This window comes from Schistocerca americana, chromosome 8 (assembly GCF_021461395.2).
Source record: "Schistocerca americana isolate TAMUIC-IGC-003095 chromosome 8, iqSchAmer2.1, whole genome shotgun sequence".
NCBI classification, from domain to species: domain Eukaryota; kingdom Metazoa; phylum Arthropoda; class Insecta; order Orthoptera; family Acrididae; genus Schistocerca; species Schistocerca americana.
Genome location: NC_060126.1, coordinates 111284630 through 111302661, shown reverse-complemented (window position 1 = coordinate 111302661; position 18032 = coordinate 111284630). Strand labels below are relative to the sequence as shown.

At 42.6% G+C, this 18032-nt stretch overlaps 1 protein-coding gene across 3 annotated transcripts in view; it reads right to left on the bottom strand.

Annotated features, from left to right (window-relative positions):
- The window catches only part of LOC124544875 (calmodulin-like), a 209968-nt gene that overhangs the window by 172087 nt on the left and 19849 nt on the right, over window positions 1-18032 (bottom strand). The window contains exon 2 of one of the 3 annotated variants that reach the window (XM_047123592.1): window positions 7410-7526. The exons of the other annotated variants lie outside the window; for them this stretch is intronic. Within the exon in view, the coding sequence (XP_046979548.1) occupies window positions 7410-7526 (117 nt within the window). The remainder of the gene's footprint in view (window positions 1-7409; window positions 7527-18032) is intronic. 3 annotated transcript variants of the gene reach the window in all.

Sequence of the window (18032 nt, the reverse complement as noted above, 5' to 3'; positions counted from 1 at the left end):
TTGTGGCTAAAATTCACTGGCCGAAATTTCGCACAAGGGGCTCACGAAGCAAAGAAAAACTTGTTTCTGTAACTTACCTGACATAAAGACGTCATTCTTTTTTTTTAAATTATAATTGTGGCTTATAAAATCATTACGTGGATCGGATGTTACTGAAGCAACAATTAAGACAGTTTTGTCCTCATCACTTTTTATTTTATAAACAACATACCGCAACGAATTTGATCCTAAGCTATCATCAGAATCATATTAAAAGGACATCGATGCATCGTATTTCGTCGGCTTCTAATGTACGAGGGGGAGTTGGAAATTAAGTTTCCCCAGTCGACTGTGGCCAGAGTTGTGTGTGAAAGGAAATAAAAAGAGAATGAGACATTAAAGATAATACATATCTCTATTTTTCTACATAAGTTCCAAGTACATTGAGACATTTGTCATACCGCTTTAAAAGCTTCAAAAGGCCTTCCAGGAAAAAATCAGGGCGTTACATACGGAAGAAGGGTTGAATGGCTTGTTTGACGTCAGCATTGCTGCCAAAGCGCCTTCCGCCGAGAGTCTTCTTCAAAGCAGGAAACAGATGGACGTCACTTGGTGCGAGATCCGGACTGTAAGGCGGATGGTGTAGGCGCTCCCAACCAAGAGTTGCAATATGGTTTTGCGTTGCCGTCACCGTGTGTGGTCTCGCATTGTCATCCAACAGCAGATCGCCAGATCTGAGAAGACCAGGCCGCTTTTTCCGGATCACCTCTTTCAATTTCGACAGAGTGGCACAACAGAGAAGCACTTTATCTGCAGACGGAGTGCTTTTGAACTTCTTTCGGACAGGTGATGATGAAAGTTTCCACTCCATGAATGCGGCCTTCGATTCGGGAGTGTAATGGTGGACCCACGTTTCATCCCTCGTCACAATCCGAAACTGGTCATTGCCAGATTCATGGCAACGCACAAGCTGTTCCAGGCTGAACGCCATGCGTTGTTCCATGTGTGTCGGGGTCAGTTGGCGTGGCATCCATCGTGCTGTCACCTTTCTGTATCGAAGAATGTCGTGGATGATCTTGTGAGCCCGCTCATGCTTGATTCCAAGTTTTGCCACTACTCCATCGATGGTGATACGCCGGTTCGCTTTAATCAAGTCATCCACCTTCCTGACATTTGCATCTGTAGTGGACGTGCGCATCCGTCCAGGTCTCGGTATGTCCTGCACTTGCTGACGTCCGTCACTGAATTGCTGGTACTATCTCCGCACCATTTGCCTCGACATCACACCTGACCCACACACCTCAACAAGGCGGTTATGAATTTCTATGCCTGATACTCCATGTGCCCATTCATAGCGGATAACAGCTCTCACTTCCGCCTTTGACCACGACCCCAAAACGCACCTTCTCTCCATAGCTCCAGGAAAAGGCTGAGCGGCTGGCCTCCGCTTTGCGCAGTCACCGCGACAGCGCCATCTGTTTGATCGCGGTCGATCTCTACCCAGTGGTGTACCGGCGTCTTGCACCTGCGCGTTCATCTGCCGTGTCGTCTTTCTCCCGTATCACAGAACTCTGCCAACAGTAGACAGGGGAAACTTATTTTCCAACTCCCCCTCGTAGAACCGCGCCACGAACGCACGCGGAAACGCAGAAGAACTGTACTGGAAGTCTTGACCTTAACATTTCACCTTTACCTTTAAGAAAAGTTTCGCTGCAAATATAAACAAGCTTTATACCGAATCAATGGTACTCTTGTGCACTGGAACCCGACTAAATACTGAGTGTATATCTCCTCTAATTGTGATTCTGATGATGACGTTAGCCGAAACACATTAAGGAGTAGCTACTGCGGTATTCAGTCCTAAGACTGATTTGATGCAGCTTTCCTCCTGAATCTATCCTATGCTAACCTCTTTATCTCTGCATAACTACTGCAGGTTTCAGTCATTTGAACGTGCTTGTTGCATTCAAACTTTGATCTCCCTCTAAAATTTTTATCCCATACACGTTCGTTCATTACCAAATTGACGATACCTCGATGCCTCAGAACGTGTTCTATTAAGTGATCCCCTACTTTAGATATGATGTCACACAGATTTCGTTTTTTCTCTAATTCCATTCACGATCTCTTTATTAGTGATACACCCATAAAGTCTTCAGCATTTTTCTGTATCCACATATTTCGGAAGCTTCTATTCTGTTCTTGTCTGTGGTCCACGTTTCATATCCGTACAAGGCTGCACTCCAACCAACCGCTCCAACCAGACTTCCTAACATTCAAATTTATTTTCGATGTTAACAAATTTCTCTTCTTCAGAACCGCTTTTCTTGCTGTTGCTGTTCAAAATCATTTATGAAAAAAGCAAGCAGACGAGAAGTTACTGTAGTTTGTTTAGTTTTTGCTCTAGCATATCGAGAATAGCATTTCCCACTGAGACAGGTTCTGTGGTGAAACTGTTCCGTAGGTAGCACAAAAATTTCCGAATAAAAAATAAATCCAAAGTGAGATTTTTCAGTTTTGCTGCTGCGGTTTGAACACTTCACGAATCAGATTTTTATGGTAGTCGCTACGGGAAGATGAGAGAATTTTGACCAGTTGTGTAAACCACTCTTTAAAGAAGTAAAGTGAGGTTCAGTGGAACTGACTAAATCTTCTGTCTCACGCGTCTAAACAAAGTACCCGAAAACGAATTTGTCGGTAGTACGTGCAATATCCGCACTCGGCTAATTCTGTATTTGTAACTGAGAAGCAGCAGTGTTGTTACAGCTACTTTTCCTTCTACGTGCGAGTTCAGTTATTTTAGCTGAGACATTTACATCTAATGAACACTATACAGTAGGTCCAACGTAAAGTGGTGCACACCTAATATTTCATGAACGGTTCATGATATCAGGACACGTTATGCGACAGACGACAGTAATCAGGTAGGTCGGTGCTCGACCCTTTTTGACGGAACTTTTAAAGGCACATTTGCATGCTGAGCTTTTCTTAGCAGGAAACGTAATTATAAGCAATAAAATTAAGAAATAACTTGAGCCATAGATATAGTCCACGGCAGTATAAATATTGTATGCAGCCGCTGGAAATATTTGAAGATTTTTGATCGTCAGATGATTGGGAGGCACCTTTTGTTTTCTGGGTCTTGTTCTGGTCGGACGCATTTTGCCGCACCGCCATTAATGCTACATTAGTTTATTCACGAGTTGCAACCAAACGCCACTCGTAATTGCATAATGTAAGTGTCCTAGATTAAACTGTGTTTTTATTTCAGAATTTACTGTTACTACTAACGTATGTAAGTTTTATTTTGTACCTTTAGTCCTATTTAAATCAAAACACAGAGAGAATAAACACGGTTAAAAATACATTAATGGACCTTTAAAAAAATAAAAATTAAAAACTGGGTACTCCAATGAGTTTAAGACCCGTCAAATGCGGAATAAATGCATATGACACTGTTAAATATTAAGAGGAAGTATTTTGTAAGAACAGATGAGAAATATCTTAATTATGAAGAATAATGACACAGCCCAGGTTCACCTGCTTTTCTGCGTAAAAGCAAGAAACGCGCAGTACAATTGTATATGAAGTCTCGATCTTAACATTTCCCGCTTTTAATGTATCTATTACTTACAGCTTTTGTCTGGAGTTTGTGTATCAGTACAGTCAGATGTGAACATTACATTGATCTAAATTAAGTTTCGTGTCTCTTGCATGACGCTGTATTGAATAGTTTCCAGCGGCTGATGTAATCGATTTTGACAAAGATTGAGGGGCTATTAAATACGTGACTGTGTGAGCCGAATTACGTCCCCACAGACTTTTGGGGATACCACAGACGCACACATAAATGAACGTCATACAACTGTACGAATCATTTGAGAGGTTTGAGAATGGCATTAAAAATCATTGCAGGGCTAAAAGTCCATAGCTGTTACAGTATCTCGGTTGATAAGAAGCTTACGAGCATTAAGCATGCAGTAAAATCCCCGTTCGCGTATTAACACTTGCTGAAAACAGATCTGATATCTTTGACTGATTAATGAATATTATGGGCACCTATGTTGCTTCAGTCGGGCTGTTTATTAATTATAGCGCTCTCTTGGCAATCCGAATCAGAAGTTGATTCGGCGACTAGAGACAAAGGGTATATATTACCAGATATTCAGTGTTCAAACTGTGCCAAGTTGTATTTAACACTGGTTTTCAGAGGTTAAAAGAAGCGTCGCTGTAGAGGGTGGCATATCATATGCAATATTGCAGAGGTTGTTTTGGTAACTGTTAATGCATGAAGGCAGCGCAGCAGTTGGAGAAGAGCTACTTACCGAAACGCAGTACTGGGTTCACCTCTTCCACCAACGGAAACAGCCAGTACAGTCAGTACAGGGTCCTCTCCACTGAAATACGTCTTCAGCAAAGAGGAATAGCCAACTTGCAGCTACGTACACGGCAGCGACTACTACCTGTGACCTCAACGAGCCGCGCCAGCAACAGTAGCAACTGCAGGAACGGCACCCAGCGGCTTAGTACTTCTGACGACGAAATCTACTGGCGGGTGTCCATATTGTCAACTCAACTATGACCACCTACAGCACGTACTGCACAATACGCGTCATGCAATGTGCACTGCTGTGTCGGATAGGTAGATTGGGCAAAATAGATGTAAGCTGGAAAATGTTTCATGCACCTTAGTCCTACATCATCCAGCAACTCTGGATGCGTATGTGTGTAAGATGGGTTGCCTGTCTTGTGAAGTGCATGAAATATTTCTCGGACCAGTTTCGTTTTGCCCTCCCCGTATAAGGAGTCTGACAGGTGGCCTGCAAGCATTTGGCTTACTGCTGTCGTGGATGAAGGCAGAGATTTATAAAGTTGCAAAAAGAACTTACCAGTCTCTGCCGGATCAATGAGAAAAGTGTTTCTGTAACGACGAAGCTTGTGAACTGTTCTCATATTCCTGTGTTGAAACTGCTCCATGACAAAACTGATTTCAGCTTTGCGAATAACTGCTGTGGCAACCGAAGAGTTTGGCGTGTCCCTGATATCAGAGTTGAACGTGGACTACGTCACTGGATGGAGAGAAACTAGAATTCCTCACAAAGGGTGGGCCTCAGACACACTCACATTTGGTGAGTTGAGCTCAACCTAAAATAGAAGGATCTAAGATATTTTGGCTTAACAACCCCCATTTTTGAGAAAAGTACTCCTAAAGTTCATGACGCGCAGTCGTCTTAGAATTGACGGGATCGAAAGATGATTGAAAGCTAAGTGTTTTTGTCAATATACAGGGGATCTGCAAACGCATATTCTCCTAGAAATCAAGGAAATAAACTTTTTCGACTGCCGCTTATGTACTCCTAAAGTAAGAGGTGTTCAAAGAAGCCACCGCTGGTGTTTCGACCAATGCGTCTGGTTGCGGAGCGGAGAACCTTTTTAATTCACAGTTGCTTTCTACAGTTCTTTTTTATTGTCAGTTTGGAAACTGGTAGGCATAGGAGGGTTAGTAAGGTAAGGAAACCATCAAGGAGTAATGACGAGGTAGGTAAACTAAGCTTTCGAACGTCTCAATTGGGAAAGAATGGAAAAATTATTCCTGCTCGGGTTACAGTGTCTCTTTCACTCACTCTGTTACATGTCCTCCATTTCCTTCGAACGAGTAGATGGGTGCTACTTGTCTTATAAACAGGTGAAGCAAATATACTCGCGGAACCAACAACCAAATGCAATCTTCGCGCAGCTACATCGTTCCTACCGAAGTACTGCAGAAAAAGAAACTTGGTTTACATTTAAAAATATTTCTTTTTCAGGAATTAATTTTGACGCATACGGCATATGCGATAACAATGCCCGAAAAGTCAGTGCTGAAAGCTGACCATGAATTATGCTGTGAATCGTTTTTGCTACCACTCGTGTCTACAAGTTCCACTGGGTAATTTTTTGAAGTTTCGAACTGATGCTTTTCAATTTGGCGATGAACATTAACATCACATGTCTGACACAGGTGTGCAGTTTGGCGTTATTACTTCTACAGTGGAAGCCGGTTGACCCTCGGCGTCCACAATGAAGCTATAACTCATGACGTTGTTAGTTGTCCACCCCAGGAACTATGTCATCAAAATGTGTTTTGTAAACTGAATTGTTCTATTTCCCGGATTTGGAGCAACTGAAGTAAACATTTTTAACGAGTAGTTTGAGCGACTTACCTCTTCTATATCCCTAGGACCAATATGATCATTGGTTTGTCCGAGCACCCGAAAACTTTAGGCAACAATTTTCCAGCCGCTGTAATGGAATGTGTACGAATATATTACTTTATGTACACTACTAACTGCAACAAGGATTCGCGTTTCTCCTCCATCGATAACGTACGTCGAATGCTCGTCTTCACAGCAAACTTACTCGTAATTAAAATTTTGTATTTGTGGGGATCCACAGCCTCCAGATGCTTAATAAACGTAAACAAGGTCCGCAGTAGGTTGTAATGTGATTTTGATTTAATCGTGCAATTAGCTAATGTGGAACCACTTGTCGTTGTCAAGCACTGCACAAATTTCTTACAACCACATAGTAACTGACTGCAGCTGGTAATTTGTTGTCACAGCAAACAAATTACTACCATGTAGTTGTAAGAAATTTGAGGAGTACTTGACAATGACAAGTAGTCGAAATCAGCTAATTGCACGATTACATGAATATCACCTTTGTAGCCTGCTGCGGACCATGTTTACGTTTATTTACTCGGAACTGTTTTCATACAATGAGACTTAAAATTTTAATTCATTACTAATCCGAGTTCTTTGTGAAATTTGTTTGCCTACTTTGTTACTATTCCTACATTATGTACTTACCTTATTAACCGTCCTACATCTACCAGTTTCGATGCACAAAAAATTACAAATAACAGCAACTGCAGAATGCAGTTGGGAATCGAACGCAGATACTCTGCTCCCCAGCCAGATGCCTTGGTCGCTACGTTAGTAGTACTTTCGTTGAACAGTGTTTACCTTTTCGGTGTATATGCGGCAGTCGTAGAAGTTTTTCATCGATTTTCTGGAAAATACGACTTTGCAGACTCCCTATATGTTGATACAAAATGATTGGTTTTCAATTACATATCGATCTTATCAATTCTGAGACGGCTGCGCGTTATGAACTTTAGGAGAAGTTTTCTCAAAAATGGCACTGGAGCGTTGGGGGAATTGGGCGAAAATATCTCAGTCTTTCAATTCAGGTTGCACGCAAGCGATTTGTCTAATATGAACTGAACTGGTTGGCCGTATCTTGAGGCCATCCCCTTGTCTGTAGAACGGACTCAGCATCAATCTTCGTAGACGCTGCATATTAAATGGTGATGACGTTGTGGCTGGGCAGCGCTTGCGCACCAGAGAACAACCCGACACCCCCAGGAGGCAGGCAGAGCTGGTACATACCTGGTGCACGCAACACGACACCGGAGCGGTGCGAACGGCCACCCAGAAGGCACCGCATCGCTCCCTAATGGAGCCTCCCAAAGTACGGGGAACTGCCATACAATTCCCGAGGAGCTTCTAGAAACAACAAAAGTCATCGGCGATGAGCTGCAGATTTCTGGAGGTAGCTACCGGAAAAGACGGCATTAGCGTTAAGAAACCCGCTCACCAACAGGACAACATAACGAGAGAAACGACCAGACACCATAGAACACTTAGAAAAAGCAAATGGAATATACAAGGAGAAAGTAAAAAGGTGTAGCTTGGGGGTCACCATAGCCGATGGGATATCAAAACAGCATACTTGCCGAGCAACTAGCTTTATGCTTCAGTCACTATTTAATATCAATGTTAATCTTGAAAAGACACGTTTCACCAGCATCTTGCCATCATCATGTGCCCATTGTTTGATTGTAGGTTATTTTACCTGATTATATTTGTCATAAGTGCGATGTCCTTATTGAGTCTAGTGTGCCACTAGTGTATGGTGAGAAAGTTCACATGAAACGCACTCGCAATTGCGAATACGGGAAACCATAAGCCGTATAATGAAATGACAACAATGAAAATTTGTGCCAGACCGGAATTCTAACCCGAATTTCCTGCTTTACGCGAGCGATTGCCTTAACCGCTTTGGCTAACCCTGCACGACTCACGGGAAGACCCAAACTTCCATATGCCTTCGTCCACACATCATAACCTGCACTCGCACACGTTAAGTAATTCCCGTACATGGAGAAACATTCGCTGCCTGGTATCGGCGGATAAATACGATACCACAGTGCCTGTATTGTTAAGAAGAAGGATGCGCGAATGCATTCCGAAAAAACTCTGCATCGTTCTTCATAATAAGACAGGCATTGCACTATCGTATTACGAACTTTCTTTACTTCTGCCCAGAAAATTTTCTGATTCTTACTGTACAACAATCTGTACTTTCATATGTCTCATATTAAGAGAAATAATCTTTTTCTTCCACCTCTCTTTAACTGAAGATGAAAATTATTTCACTCAATGTGTGTCGGGCAAAAATGCTGAAAATGTGTAAAGATTTTAGGACACAACTTGAATACAAGACGGGACAGTTTCATAGAACATGTCTTGAGACCTCAAGCTTCAAAAATAGTTTAATAATGAACAGAAATGGGAGGGTTTGGGGGAGAGAGGATATCAGTTGCAGGGGGAGACCAACTACTGACTGCAGCAAACAGGTTCTCAAGCGGGTGTAAGTTGTGGTAGTTACATACAGATGAAGACGCTTCCACAAGATAGGCTTGCGTGGAGAGTTGAATCAAATGTGGTATTTGGAGAGAAGGCTAAAAAAAAAAACCTCGCTGTAAATGCAGTAAATGTCCTAGGCAGAATCAAAGAGATTTTGCCCACTTATCTCACTCGCACTCCAACTACAGGAAAAACATCGCTCTTACGACACATGAATCAGGTAGAATAACGTACAATCTTTTATTACGTGATTGTGGCAGTATGCTGCTGAATCGTATCACGCCCTACTAAAGATATTAAAACGTGACTGAATTAGAAAACTGTTTGCTCGTAAAATTCGTAACACTGTCGCATACCACACCCAGTTCCATGTAGTATGCACAACTCTAACATTCTCTTCAGCACAGAACACCACAGGACAGACTCTAGAACTCCGGAGTCAAGCTCTGCAGACCTCCATAGATTCCAAAGGACTGATAAGCGGGTGAAAAATATTAAGATGGAAAGACATCCAGAGGAGAAAGCAAGAAGATAATTGAGAACTACAAACTACTTAAAGAACTAATACACCATTCCAGCCACCAAGGAAACAAGGAGGTGCACGGTCAGTACCCTCATAGTTAAACACAAAACGTCAACGATGTACAGATTTTTTCAGAGATGTTAGCAGCACTCAGTACCACATGAACCAGGCTTCACAAAACAAATCACTTTTTACTAAATGGTATGTATGGTGACACACAGCATCATCATCGGAACTACAGGTACACCGGGTGCTGATGCAAGCTGGAAGACACAACATACCACAGCAACATTACAAGGTACTTATGAGGGACGCTACGCCAGCCGTGTTTGAGAGAACTGAATACTGAGATTCTGACGGCCAATCTCCTTCCCGTCGCCAAACCGTTGGGCGAGAACAATTAGATCCTGATGAAAGGCAAGGGGAGAAAAGACACAAACCAAAACCCAGTCACTGTTATTCCTGAGCCATGACTAATCACAGATGATTGTAGAGCCAGGAAAATGGAGGTAAACGTAGCGACTGTTAGTCCTTGTAGTTAAAAAATAACCTATATCAATAATATTGGCGTTTTGTAAGAAATAACATACCACACGTAGTCAACCAGTGTAGCTCAATGTCGTTTCTTGAATGTTCGATGTGTCTGAGTCTGGAGAAGCGCAAAGCGCGTAGCAACCATTAGATGAAGTTCTGCTTGTGAGGTGGTGAAAGATGTTTCATTTTACGTAATTAAGCAATATATTTAGCCCCAGACACAGACAACGTATGAAGTTTTGATGACAGTTACGTGATGTGTATAGGGAATGATACGATTCAAACGACGTGTCGAGTTCCCAGCCGTAGACTATAAACTAAGTTTTGAGAATAAAGGGGCAATGTAGACGGTACAGTGTATATATACGCATATATTAGACTATGATAGCTATAATCAGCAACAAGCAGAGGCAGGCTTTAACAGTAAACTGCTGGAGTGTGTGGTGATAGGATAACACACAAAGCAGTCGAAGCAAGCTGTTATTCTATAAGCTCGCAAGCAATTTAGTTATTAAGAAACATTAACAGAATTACACTGGAATATAACACAAAATTTTCAAAATTACATACACATAATATTGTAATTAAGATAACAGACCATATAGTAATCAGCAAATGATTTCAAATTATTCTACTGGTGAGATTTATGTTTTGAATACTCTGGGTTTTAGTTCATGTGATATATTCCTAGGTTGTAGTAAGAAGGGTAAGCAACTGTGATACTTATTTACAGCTTGAGTTCAGGTGTCTGACATGCGGTACACGGAACATGACGTCCGTCACAAGGATATGCTCCCATCTCGCGGCAGCTTCGGTGCCGCCTCCGCATGGTAGGCGTCAGAGAGCCGTCAACTTGTTCCTGAATAAGATATTGTTTCCCTGTGTGATAAGTAAATGACTTGTGTTCAAAGCTGGGTAAATTGAAACACCAATGTTCCGCTAGTGTCACCACTATCCTCATATCACAAATCTTCGCAAAATGAGGATGGAGCATTTCAGAAAATTTAAACTAGGCGTATAATTGAGTGAATTCGCACGTAGAACTATGGCACACCGTGGAAGCCAGCGGATTACGCGAAGATAATGTCACAACGTCACGTTGTAACAAATTATTGTATGCCTATAATGCTTTATTTTTTAATCACAATTTAGAAGTATCATATGCGTTGCCAGTTACATGATGTGTTACTATGAAGTACTACTTACACAGTTTTTTTAATCACCAAATGTACTACTTACATAATATGGTACTGCGTGTACACCAAACATCAAATAAGAATAATAATAATAATAATAACGATAATAATAATGCCAAACTATCACATGCAAGTCCTACTAAACTTCACATCTGGCACATCTTGGCATTCAAGGAATATCTGAAAATACATAATGAGGTCGCATAAATAATCATCCAAGGTATCAATTAATGGAGGAATTTCCTCTATCTACAGGTAAATATTGTCACACCGTTGCAGAAATGAAAATTTCAATGCAAAGTAGACGATAAAATCATTCCCTGTAATATGACGGTGATTAAGAAAGCTGAAAAAATGGCTCTGAGCACTATGGGACTCAACTGCTGAGGTCATTAGTCCCCTAGAACTTAGAACTAGTTAAACCTAACTAACCTAAGGACATCACAAACATCCATGCCCGAGGCAGGATTCGAACCTGCGACCGTAGCGGTCTTGCGGTTCCAGACTGCAGCGCCTTTAACCGCACGGCTACTTAAGAAAGCTGAACAAATCACTTTCCCTGTAGGCATCACTGCACCCAACACACGCTTGCAAACCTTCTGAAATGAGAAAATGGCGAAGTACAGGCTCTTGGCAGATGAAGTAGAAGTCACGTGCAGCAGAAGTCGATACCCATCATTCCTATGGGAATGTGCGACACCGGCGATGTCATTTAACGGTCTCTGAAAAGCCCACAGTCTTCATTGGTTGCTGTGTACGCAACCGCAGAAGACGGTTGTACTGAACACCTACGGAATAATTCGTCGTTTTCTGGGCGAACATCGTTAAATTAATGACAGATTGTTATTTAAACCATTATCATCGAATGAAAACTGAAAATGAATGAGCCAGTCAATAATAAATAATAGTTCCGATTTGTTTGCCCCACTTTCAATGCTAGCGGCACACAGACGTACAAATCCTCTCATTCGTTTATAAGAGTTAATATTAACAGTTAATTCCTTGTTCTGTCTGGCGATGCGAAGGCGGTCTTTTACACTCTTACAATAACAAAATAGCTACCTTCTCACCAATGGTCCGACACGTCCAGCATATAAGAACTCGCCAACTAACACTACGCCGATTTTCACTACATTAAAAGCCTATTAAGTGCTGTTTCTTACTTCTGTGGTATGTCCATAACGTAGCAAGGGATACACGAATATGGTGCTTCTTTTCTTTATAACCAGTAACGCTGGTCCTGTCACATTGCGCATTTTCATCCATAAAAATTTCATCGCAAACGAAGTCCTAAGTATGTTGATAACTATCGAGCACTACTAACATTTTTCTGAAAACATAGTTTTTCTTCTAAATCATGTCTCGTGCAATGATATAGTTTTGTAGGTATTTTCAATAGCATGTGTGGTTGCTGTCTGATAAACTGACAGCGAGCAAATAATAAATGAAAACGTCATCCTTGATGCTGGCATTTTACCGCATAAACAGTGAACAGATTGTAAGAATAAACTGTAATTCTTTCATTATTTTGAGGGGCTGTAAGCGAGACACAGCTTAGAAAAAGTTTGAAATTATGTTTAACGATTGCATGTAGTCGCTAAGAGCTATCATTATCACGCACTGAATGAATAAACACGAAGGTGAAAAAAAGTGGTGGGTCATTCCCAAGTATTGTGTCAAATCTACGTTTGCCCTGCGTAGTGCAGCAAGTAGACGTGACTGAACTCAACATCTCGTTGGCAGCCCCTTGCAGAAATGTTTAGCTATACTGCCTCTATATCCGTCCATAATTTAAGAGTGTTTCCGGTGCATGATTCTGTGCACAAACTGACCTCTGGATTACGTCCTATAAATGTTTAATGGAATTCATGTTGGACGATCTGGGTGGTCAAGCAATTCACTCGAATTGTCGAGAATGTTCTTCAAACTAATTGTGAACAATTACGGCCCGCTCACATTGCGCATTGTCATCCATAAAAACTCCATCGCAAAGGGCTGCAAATAGCCGAATATAACCATTTCCAGTCAGTGATCGGTTCAGTTTGACCAGAGGACCCAGTTCATTCCACGCAAACACAGCCCACACCATTATGGAACCACCATCAACTTGCACAGTGTCTTGTTGACATGTTGGGTCCATGTGCCATGTGCCACGCTTGAACCCTACCATCAGCTCTTATCGACTGAAATCGGGACTCTTCTGTCTAGGCCACCGTTTTCCAGTCGTGTAGGGCGCAACGGGTACTATTACGAGCTCAGCAGAGGCGCTGCGGACGTGCTGTTAGCAAAGGCACTCGCCCATCTACTGCCATAGCCCATTGACGTCAGATTTCACCGCACTGCCTAACAAATACGTTGGTCGCACGTCCCACATTGATATCTGGGGTTATGTCGCGCTGTGTTGCCTGCTTGTTAGCACTGATAACTCTACGCAAACGCCGCTCTCGGTTGGTAAGTGTAGGCCGTCAGCCGCTACGTTGTCCATGGTGAGACGTAATGCCTGAAATTTGGCTTTCTCGGCACACTCTTGACGCTGTGGATATCGGAATATTGAATTCCCTAACGAATTCCGAAATGGAATGGCCCATGCGTGCAGCTCCAACTATCAATCCGCGTTCGAAGTCCGCCAATTTCCTCCGTGTTGCCACTATCACGTCGGAAATGCTTTTACACGAATCACCTGAGTGCAAATGATATCTCCGTCAATGCATTGCAGTTTTATACCTCGTGAACGTGATCCTTGCGCCATCTGTCACCTCTGTGTAGCATGGGTAATTTGCGCTCCGTTTTGAGAAAAGCTAATGTTTCACGGATCTCAATATTTATGGCGCAATACCTCCTGACCCGATTGTCGTACAGTGATATAATTTTGCAGGTACGTTCAGTGGTATATGTGGATGTTGTCAGCAACATGCGTTGCGAATAGAGTTAGCAGTAAACATGTGATAAATAAAAGCGTCATGCGTAATGCTGAAGTCTTTGAACATGAAAAGTGGAAATGTAGGAGGCGATAAACTTGTTTCCTTTCATTATTTTGTGGAGATGTCACTAAAAAAAATTTCTAAAAAGCTTAGAATTTATGTGTGAAGTTCGTTGAAAGTCTCTAAGCGCCCTCATTCTCAAATACTGGATGAGTGAAGTCTCTGTAAATTGTACGCTGGGAGTTGCGCTGCGTCAAGATATAAACACAATTCTGAAAACTTTATTGTCTAAAACCTTTAATGTAAGAGTGTTCCTCTTGATCAGTATATTATGAGAGCATTTTAAACTTTTAAATTTCGGTCAATAATTATATGAAATACTGGAAATCAAATTTTTGTTGCCTTCGGGACCTGTTAGTTAGGCATCCTGTAGCTGAGAATAGGGGGCCGTTTTTGACTTTTAGTAGTACAGACTGCCACTGTTTTAGCTGTAGCAGACCAAAGCAAATTTCCCCCCGGGAATGTATAGACATTAGTCCACTCTAAAACGACTTCATCCGACCATTTATCAGCAGGGACTCTGAAAAAAGTTCTCGTATTTCCAACTGTTAGTTAACGGATGGACCGCAGCGATAGAAGAGCTCATGAAAAATTACCCAATTGTGGCTGGGAGACTGACAGAGACAGAGAGAGACAGAGAGTGAGGGAGAGAGAGGGAGAGGGAGAGGGAGAGGGAGAGAGAGAGAGAGCGAGAGGGGGAGAGAGAGAGAGAGAGAGAGAGAGAGAGAGAGAGGGAGGGAGGGAGAGATAGAGAAGAATGGAGGAGGGAGTGGGGGAGGGAGGCGGACGGGTGAGAAAGTGACCGCAGAGAGAGTGGGTAGTGGGTGGTGTGCGTCGCCCTGGCGTGGTTTATAACGCAGCCAAGTAAAATACGGCCAGCGGAAGCACGAGTGGCGCTTCTGCGCCTCCGCTGCGGCCGCTCTCGGGACGCCAGAGAGCTGTTTGCTCGAGAGCGCTTCTCCGCCCGTCTCCTCTCGTCTCTTCTCGTCGACGGCCGGCTGCTCTCTTTAGAGTAACAGCCACTTAGCCAGAGACTGCGCGAGTTTACATTGAGAGTGTGTCAAAGGAGTCGTCGCGTTAAAAGCTCAGAAAGTACAGCCGTCGCTACTAATTCCTTTACAACCTTGTTTGTTTTTGGCGTCAGTAATTCAGCTTCACCTTAAACAGATCTCTGAAGATATTTTTCGTCAATAGCTTTTCGACATCACCCGTAGGGGAAGGACGGCTGTAGTGACCATGACGGGTAAAGTGACCACTTCCTTTTATTCTTTTGGAGACTACTGCAGCCTAGTGGCGAACAGTTAAAAATATTCGAAGACACCTCTTTGGTACTGTCAGCGGGTTTCGTGAAAATGGTTGCACGCGCGCGGCTGCAGTGAAGTATTTTGTGTTGTGTATACACCTAAAGTAAACGACAAATTTATTAACATGTATTAAAAATACATAATGTGACACTTAATTGCTATGATGCTCGTAAAACGCTATATTTTAACCTTCGAAAGCACATGTCTTTGAATTGCCTATTTCCTTCATCAGACACCATTTACCGTAATTGCGCACAGTCGGGATAATGCCTACACTCCTTACAGGGCAAAGTGGCTTGTTTTACATTTCGTATTCCCATATTACACCGAAGACGCAAAGAAACTGGTACACCTGCCTAATATCGTGTAGGGCCCCCGCGAGCACGCAGAAGTGTCTCAACACAACTTGGCATGGACTCGACTAATGGCTGAACTAGTGTTGGATGGAACTGACACCATGAATCCTACAGGACTGTCCATAAATCCGTAAGACTACGAGGGGGTGGAGATCTCTTCTGAACAGCACGCTGCAAAGCATACCTGATATGCTCAATAATGTTCATGTCTGGGGAGTTTGGTGACCAGCGAAAGTGTTTAAACTCAGAAGAGTGTTCCTGAAGCCACTCTTTAGCAATTCTGGACGTATGGGGGCCTCGCATTGTTCTGCTGGAATTGGCCAAGTCCGTCGCAACGCACAATGGACATTAATGGATTCAAGTGATCAGACAGGATGCTTACGTACGTGTCACCTATCAGAGGCTTATCTAGACCTATCAGAGGTCCCATATCACTCCGACTGCACACGCCCCACATAATTACATAGCATCCACAAGATTGAACAGTTCCCTGCTGACATGCAGGCTCCATGGATTCATGAGGTTGTCTCCATACCGGTACACGTCCATCCGCTCGATGCAATCTGAAACGAGACTCGTCCGACCAGCCAACATGTTTCCAGTCATCAACGACCCATTGTCGGTGTTGACGGGCGCAGGCCAAGAGTAAAGATCTGTGTCGTGGAGTCATCAAGGGATGATGTTTCGTTAAATGGTTCGCATGCTGACGCTTATTGATGGCCCAACATTGAAATTTGATAATAAGACGACAGTATCTCATTAAGTAGGTATACTAACGCTTTAGTGTAGGGGTTGTCGGCCTCGTCTACCTACCAACCACTTTTGTATCTCTGTTAGTAGCAAAATTTTCCAACCGCCCACTGGTTCCACAGTAACGATGATTGGTGAAGTAGGGAAGTAACTTTACTGTATAAAACTTACGAAGCTGAGGTGCAGCAAGTTAAAGCGTTTAGTAATAATTACTTAATAGATACTTTGTGTCAAAATTTTATAAAAACCTGATGAACATTTTTTGAAACCCTTTCCACCTACCATCCACCGTATAAGCTTTCAACGCTCAGTTCTGGGCCGTAGGGACCAAGTGGACTACCATTACTTCAGTGTATTAACAACCTGATGAAGAGGTATGGTTCTTTTATTACGGATACATGTTAAATGCCGTCAAATTATTGAAAAAAATCACTGTAACAATCATGGAATCCCCAATCTATGCAACAGGTACTGGTTGCTGTGAGAACAGGAGAGTTGTCGACAAAAATGGAGATGTGCATAAAGGAGAAGTGAGTCTCAATGATAACAATGTAGGCCCATTGGTCACTGATATAAATGAGACAGTAGCAAAGCAGTCAAGTTTTGCAGTAAGTCCAACACACATCATACCTTTGCTAGAATTAAAATTGGGCCAACAACAACAAAGAAGAAAAGCCAGAGATACGGTAAGTTAACGATAATAACTTCTGGTCCCCTACTGGGCGGTAGGGTCCAAGATAAGTTGAAGAACCAAGATGAAAATCAGTAAGCAGATCAACAAGGGGAGAAGGAAGCCAGTAGAAACGTAAGAAAAGACTCAGCATTCCCTTCGGAACTGTTACAGAGATTCATTGGGTAGCAGATCGCTCTACTCCCGCCGTGAACCATGGACTTTGTCGTTGGTGGGGAAGCTTGCGTACCTGAGTGAAACAGATAGCCGTACCGTAGGTGCAACCGCAACGGAGGGTTATCTGTTCACAGACTAGGCAAACGTGTGGTTCCTGAAGAGAGCCAGGGTAAACAGTCTGGATGATTGTCTGATGTGGTTTTGTTACGCCAACCAAAACGGCATTGCTGCGCTTGTACTACGAATGGCTTAACGTAAACTACAGCCGTAATTTTTCCCGAGAGAATGCAGTCTTCTGTATGATTAAATGATGATGGCATTCTCTTGGGTAAAATATTCTGTAGGTGAAATAGTCAACCATTCGGATCTCCGGGCAGGGGCTGCTCAGAAGGATGTCATTATCAGGAGAAACAAAACTGGCGTTCTATGGATCGGCGCACGGGATGTCCGATACCTTAATTCGCTAGGTAGGCTAGAAAATTCAAAAAGGGAAATGACTGGGTTAGACTTAGATGTGGTGGAAATGAGTGAATATCGGTGGCAGGGGAACAGGACTTCTGGTCAGGTGAATACAGGGTTATAAACACAAAATCAAATAGGGCTAATGGAGGAGTAGATTTAATAATGAATAAAAAAATAGGAGCACGGGTAAGCTACCACGAACAGCATAGTGAACGCATTATTGTAGCCAAGATAGACACGAAGTCCATGCCTACCACGGTAGTACAAGTATACATGCCAATTTGCCCCGCAGATGACGAAGAGATGGAAGAAACGTATGATGAGATAGAAGAAATTATTCAGACAGTGAAGGGAGACGAAAATTTAATAGTCATGGGGGACTGGAATTCGATAGTAGGAAAAGGAAGAGA